This window comes from Malania oleifera, unplaced genomic scaffold (assembly GCF_029873635.1).
Source record: "Malania oleifera isolate guangnan ecotype guangnan unplaced genomic scaffold, ASM2987363v1 ctg291, whole genome shotgun sequence".
Classification (NCBI taxonomy): Eukaryota; Viridiplantae; Streptophyta; class Magnoliopsida; order Santalales; family Ximeniaceae; genus Malania; species Malania oleifera.
Window position 1 is genome coordinate 1 of NW_026651846.1, and position 6,610 is coordinate 6,610.

At 38.0% G+C, this 6,610-nt stretch overlaps 1 protein-coding gene across 1 annotated transcript; it reads right to left on the minus strand.

The window, feature by feature from the left end:
* Positions 1-2,361: 2,361 nt before the first annotated feature.
* On the minus strand, positions 2,362-5,957 carry LOC131147150 (uncharacterized). The gene is made up of 4 exons (XM_058096935.1): positions 5,659-5,957; positions 5,222-5,265; positions 3,862-4,069; positions 2,362-2,753 (listed from the first exon to the last, which is right to left on the minus strand). The coding sequence occupies exons 1-4, from the start codon at positions 5,840-5,842 to the stop codon at positions 2,362-2,364; spliced, it is 828 nt and encodes a 275-aa protein (XP_057952918.1). The 5' UTR covers positions 5,843-5,957.
* Between the last annotated feature and the right edge of the window lie 653 nt (positions 5,958-6,610).

The following is a 6,610-nucleotide window of genomic DNA, read 5'->3' on the forward strand; positions in this document are numbered from 1 at the left end:
GGGGGATTTATTAGAAAGAGTAGGGGTTGGAACCCGATTAATAGTGTAAACAGCGATAAGAGTAGCTTCTCCCCAAAAGGATTCTGGGAGGGATGCAGAGAAGAGTTGAGAGCGAATAGTGTCAAGGATGTGGCGATGCTTAACATTCAACACGATCATTCTGTTAGGAGGTGAATGGACAGGATCGATGGGATAAGGTGCCGGCCTTGTGAAGTTCTGCAATGAAAGGAGTAGAAGTATATTCTAGGGCATTGTCGGATCGAAAGACTTTAATGGTGCGATTAAACTGAGTTTTAATCATTTGCTTAAAGTCACGAAAAACAGTAAGTAACCCAGTGCGATCAAGCAAAAGATAAAACCATGTATACCGAGAGTAATCATCGATAAAAATAACAAAGTAACGAGACCCGCCCTTAGTAAGGACATGAGCAAGTCTCCAAATATCAGAATGAACCAAATCAAAACGTGAAGAAGACAGAGAATTACTTTCATTAAAAGGTAAAGCTTTCTGTTTCCCAAGTTGACAAGGCATACAATCAAAAGGTTCAAACTTAACATTGCCCAAGCAACCACTAGAAGCTAAAGACTGAACACGAGATAATGAGGTATGAGCGAGACGAGAATGCCAAACACGGGAAAACACTGCAGCAGAAAGAGATGGGGGAGAACACGAACGAGGCAAATGCAGAGACGTAAGCTCGAAAAGGCGACCAACTTTACGCCAGGTCCCAACAAGTTGGCCCATCTTCGGATCCTGCACATCACAACCTTTGTAAGAAAAGGTTAAGATCAAACCATGTTCAACAAGTTGACCAACAAAAAGGAGATTGAGAGACAAGTTAGGCACAACATATGTGCTAGGGACAAAAAAAGCAGGAGTAGAAACATAACCAAGATGACTAACAGACATATGCGAACCATCAGCAGTATAAATTAAGGGAACAGGAGTTAAAGACTGCTTATGCGTCACTAAAGAGGAATCAGAGGTCATATGATTACAACAGGGGTCATATGATTGCAACAGGCAAAATCAATAAACCAAGGTGTAAAGGTACCTGTGGAGACTGATAAGGCAGTAGAAGTGTGGGAGAGAACCTGGGTGATAATTGCCTCAAGGTCAGCTGCAGAAAGAGACGACAAAGGAGGTGCAGAAGATGAAGCAGAAACTGAAGAGCTAGTGGAGACAGCAGCAACAGGCCTGAAAGAGGAAGATGCCTTAGCCTTGAGAGTATCCCTAGCATCCTTGGCCTTCTTCTTAGGACAATCAGAAATACGGTGACCATCTTCCTTACAATAGTGGCACTGACCATTGAAACGGCGCAGTCTAGAAGAAGCAACAGCTGGAGCAGGAGTAAAAGAGTTTGATGGAGCAGTAGCCAAGATCATATCAATAGAATGAACCCGACGAGTCTGTTGTCGTGTCTCCTCAGAAATGAGCTCCGCAAGAGCAACCTCAAGTGTAGGAATAGGAGATCGATGTAACAAAGAAGCTCAAGTAGTCTCAAATTCATACTGGATATGCATTATAAAGTATAGGAATTGACGACGATCCCAATATGCCGCAAAAAAGCCTAATGGACTGCTCATCAAAAAAAGCAAGGTCAGCATGAGAAAGCTGATCCCAAATGCCACTAACCTAAGCATGAAACTCAGCAATAGACTGTCTAGGTGCCTGATGCATCTGAGAAAGCCTAGTTTCCAATTGAAACTCGAGAGTAGCATCACTGCCACAGTTGTATCGTTTGGCCAAAAAATTCCAAACAAGTTTGGCATTACAAAACTTAGGAAGAAGACTCTGAATAGTAGGAACTAATGTATTAATAAACCAGGAAAGGATCTTACAGTGAATACTTTCCCATTTATCAAGAGCCTCATCAAACTCCTCCGTGGATTGCGTGGCAGTTTTGGTAGGTTTCGGTTTTGTTCCAGTGACAAAACGCCATAATCGCCTACCAATCAAAAAAACTGACATTTGTTGAGCCCACGCATAGTAGTTGGAGCCATTCAAAACAATCTCGATAGGGCGAGCAGCATCGATGAAAGAAGCCATTAAAAAAAAATGCAAGGACAATATTGGAAATTTTGAATCACAGTAAAGAGAGTAAGAACTCAATAGTTTTTTTTTTTTTTTTTTTTTTTTTTTATTAGTGTGCTTCTATTAAAGAGTAGGAATTTAAAATTTTAAAAAAAAAATTTGATTGGAAATTGGAATGGCGCTTCTCTAGTGTCAGGAGAGTTGCAGTGGAGCACAGCCGGTCGTGCAAAGGGACCACCAGAAGGCGCAGCAGTGGAACCGGTGCTGTTGCTGCAGGAGGGACAAAGCCGACGAGACGACGCCGATAGACGAGAGAAGCAAGATCGCTAGAGAATCAAGAAGGACACGAGACCAAGACGGCTGACAACGGAGAGTGGCAACAACAGAGTCCGCGAGACCACGACCACAACAAGTGCAGAGACGACGAACGGAGACGACACCGGAGAAACAGAGACGACGTCGGAGAAGGAGACAACGAACCAAGAGACCACGAACAGACCACAATGACAACGAATGCAAAGACGACGCCGAAGAAGAAGACACGAGACGGTGGAGAACTGAGACGACACCGAAGAAGGAGAAACAGAGGCGAGCGGCAAACTAAGAGACCACGACGTGCATAAGAGAGTGGCGACGAGAATGACAGCACCGAGAAGCCAAGAGAACACCAAGAGGGAGCCAGAGGATTGACGAGGGGTGCCGGAAACCAAAAGGAGAGCTGGAGCGGATGGCGGCAGCGAAAACAAAAAAAAAAACAAAAACAAAATTAAAGAACCCTAGGCTCTAATACCATGTTAAAAGAGAAACTCTCAATTATACTTATTAACACTGTACAAGGTTTTATAGCTAAAGGAGGTAGGGTATACAAGAGTAAAGGAGGAAATATACAAGGGTACAAGGGTAACTTAGGAAGTATACTAACAATTAACAACATAATTCAGTAGGATGACGCTGTTGGAGATCACATACTAGTTTTAGCAATCCATCCCTTCTTATTCAATATGAAGGACAATAAACTTAAATTACAAACAGAACACATCCTCTTATTTTGAAGAGGCTAAATACCATGTTTAACTTCATTCAAGGGCAAAATTTTAGGATTTGTAAAGGATACCAGAGTCACTGGTATCTAATAAGTTCTACCTATTATTTGATTTGAACCAATGACTTCTGCCGTATGAAAGCAATACTCTAACCGCTGAGTTAAGTAGGTCATTTATCATCACAAAGAGAAACAAATGGGATCCACTCATGGATGGATTATAGATGTAATATTACTTATAAGCAATACCAATCAAACAGAACAAAGAGCTATAAGGCCATAATAAAGTAAAACGTAAGGGGTTGAAAGATGTAACATCAAGCATGAGTTTAACTTTGATTTTTCAGTCTTTAAATATACTGGTTAAATTTCTAATAAAGGGGCAGTTGCCCCCTTCCCAGATAAGTGGCTTTACCCATGCTTCCAAGTTCATCTCTCCCTTCCCACTTAAGTCATGCGAGCATTATAAAGCAAATTTTTGAATTCTATTAATCCTTCAAACTCTTTGATTATGAAAATAATGGTAAATTACTTCATTTTGATTCTTTTCATACCTATGAATTCTATAATGTGGTTGCTACTCTTTTTCTACTGAAAGAGCTTGATTAGTTAGTTGGTCTATTGATTAATTGAATTCATTAAATCATATGGCATTTAAGAGGATATTATTATATTTTTAACTAGATAAAGGGAAATGAAAGCTAATGTTGGAACGACAGAAGTGCTATCCAATTCAAAAATATATTCTGCAATGTAAATATAACGAAAAGGAAAAATAATGGACAGCCCTTTTGTGAGGCTATAATCACTAACCCATCCATAATTGCTGCAGTGTCAAAGACACCATGGCCTCTATGGACCATGTGGTCATCCAAAGGGATCACCATAGCTGAGGGATCTGTGGTAATTCCACCAAAAATGCTAGAGTACATGGCCGGGAATTGCTGCTTGCCTTTGAACTTTTCACGGTTAATTTTTAGCCTTTCAATAGCCTAAACATACAAATAGCATCATCAATAAATTCATTCATAATAGACAAAATGCTATCATATATCCTCCATGATCATTGAAGTACAAATTCTATTAGATTCTAGATTTGGCCCTTGTATCCGTATTTGTATGGATTTGAACAAAATACATTTGTATTCCATTTTGTTCAAATCCACACAAATCCAATTTCAAGATCCAAAATAAGCTCCCAAACAAAAGGTTAGAAGCTTGAAGCACAAACCTTGGATTTGAATTTGTGTGGATTTGGACAAAACACAATGAAAAATTGTATTGGATTTCATACAAATCCACACATCCAAATTCAAGCCCTATGCTTCCAAACACAACATTAGTTTCAAAAGGATGTTCAAGAAGCTCAAGATTACAGCCCTTTCATTCACAACAACAGATTTTCTTCTTTTTGACAAGTAAATGACGAGTTTTACGCATAATTAAACAGGTTAGGAGTTTGGAGGACACAGATCTTGGATTTAGAAAAAAAAAAAATGTAATGCTAAATTGTATTCAGTTTCATACAAATCTAGATAAACCAAATTCAAGGCCGATGCTTCCAACACAGTATTACAGTTTCAAAAGCATGTTCAAGAAGATCAGCACTCTAGCCTTTCCATTGGCCAAAACAGACCTCCTTTTTTAAAAATAAATAAATAAATGATGAGTTTGATGCATAACTAACCAGGCAAATAACCAAAAAACTTTTATTCAGTAAAACAAGCATTAGAGTTGCTTCAGTTATCCTCTACTGTCAAGTCTTTTCTTGAAAGAGGGAGAAAAAACGCAATGAAGGAATGCAAGTCACTGTATTTATAGTCCTTTTGGAACTAGAAAATATTAAGGAAAGGAAAAGAAAAAATCAAGAAATATATATTTTCATGTTTGGTCATCAATAAAAGTGAGAAAGAAAATAAAAAATATACCAAATATATTAACAAAATTTTTATTTTAAACATCATTAATATTTAATTTTTTAAAATATTTAATCACATTAAAATAAAATTTTATTTTTTGAAAGTATTTAATATAGAAGAAAAATATAATGAAAAATAAGTTTCTTCCATATTTTTCTTTCCTTTATGTTAATCCAAACAAACCCATAAATTAAGTTACATGAGCAAAGGCATTGAAGCGTTTACCTCTGAACAAGACAAAAGTGGAACATCAGATTGTTGGGTAGACACTGCAACCAAAAAACCCATATAAATCTCCAACTTCAATTTCTGGAGAGAGAGAGAGAGAGAGAGAGAGAGCCTCGAAAGTATAGAAAATTTGGAAAAGAAAACAATGAATTCAAAAAGTTGCAGATGATTACAATGCAATAAAGATCAAACTAAACCAAGCACCGCCAAAAGTTTCCAAATGGTGAACAATAAAACTGAGGAAATATCCAATAGGTATGAACCAAAATCCAGAACTAAACAGAAAAAGGCAGAACGTGTAATTATTTCAGAATATTAAGGAGCGATGAGAATCCAAGCAAATCAGCAACTACCAAAAAACACATCACCCGAATTTTAAATTTATTAAAGCAGAGCAACTATTCAAGAGATGTGAACAGGAATAGCAAGCGTACCAACTATAGTTTCGTCTCGATTGGAACTCCTGACAACAATCCCAAGCTGAAAACGCCCAGACCCAGTTCCCGAAAATGAGATTTTTCGCGAGGAGAGAGACGAATTCGGCAAATAATGAGATACTTGTGCACGAAGATACGAACTTTCTGAGATGGGTTTGAGGAGAGTGGAGAGCGAAGCCATGAGCGGAGGCAAAGTGAGCAATAAAAAGCTCTGAGATCAGCCAGTTCCGCCCAATGTAAAGCATTGGTTTGGTGGTAAGCCAGCAAAACGATTCAAGCGTCCAAGCCAAACGTTACGTTCGTGAACGCCCAGCGGTGCGCAGCGGGCCTTGAAATAGGAGATATGTTTGCTTTCTTTCTTTCTCTTTTTTTTTTTGTTAATCGGTAAAAGTAAATATATTGATCAGAATATTTTGCACAAGATACTTTGGCATAGCCAGGAGAGATATATCCAAAGTCATCGTCCAACTGACTATGATGAAGACATAATATAAAAGATCTTCTTTATTGAGCAACAAAAATTTCAAGACAAATAGAATAAAACTAAAGGCATATTTAAACATTATACATGTTAAATTTATCATAAATTACTCTAAATGTATACCTTTGAATCATTTAAAGTAGTTCCCTAGGAGATGTCCTTTTTCCTTCAAACATGCAGCTATTCCAGGTGTGCCAAATGAAGTAGATCGTGGCTGCCAAGCATACTTTCTTTCCTATAGCCTATATTCCCGTGCCTTTGGCTTCTTTATGTAGTCATTTAAGAGAAGCTTTTAGTGTAGTCATAGATCTTATAATACTCAGTCATTCTCTAATTTGATCCTACACTTATTTAGTAAATTTACTTTTGAAAAACAGGTGCTCATTTGTTTCATTTCTAGAGTTACAGAGTACACACCGCAAGTTCACTCCTTCTGCTGCAATTCTATCATTTGTCATTAGCTTCCCC

Coding starts and splice junctions, on each gene's coding strand:
- LOC131147150 (XM_058096935.1), bottom strand. CDS start 5,842: ATGGCTTCGCTCTCCACTCTCCTCAAACCCATCTCAGAAAGTTCGTAT. Junction 4,070..5,221: donor CACTTTTGTCTTGTTCAGAG/GTAAACGCTTCA, acceptor TTGTATGTTTAG/GCTATTGAAAGGCTAAAAAT. Junction 2,754..3,861: donor TATAGCCTCACAAAAGGGCT/GTCCATTATTTT, acceptor CATCCGCTCCAG/CTCTCCTTTTGGTTTCCGGC.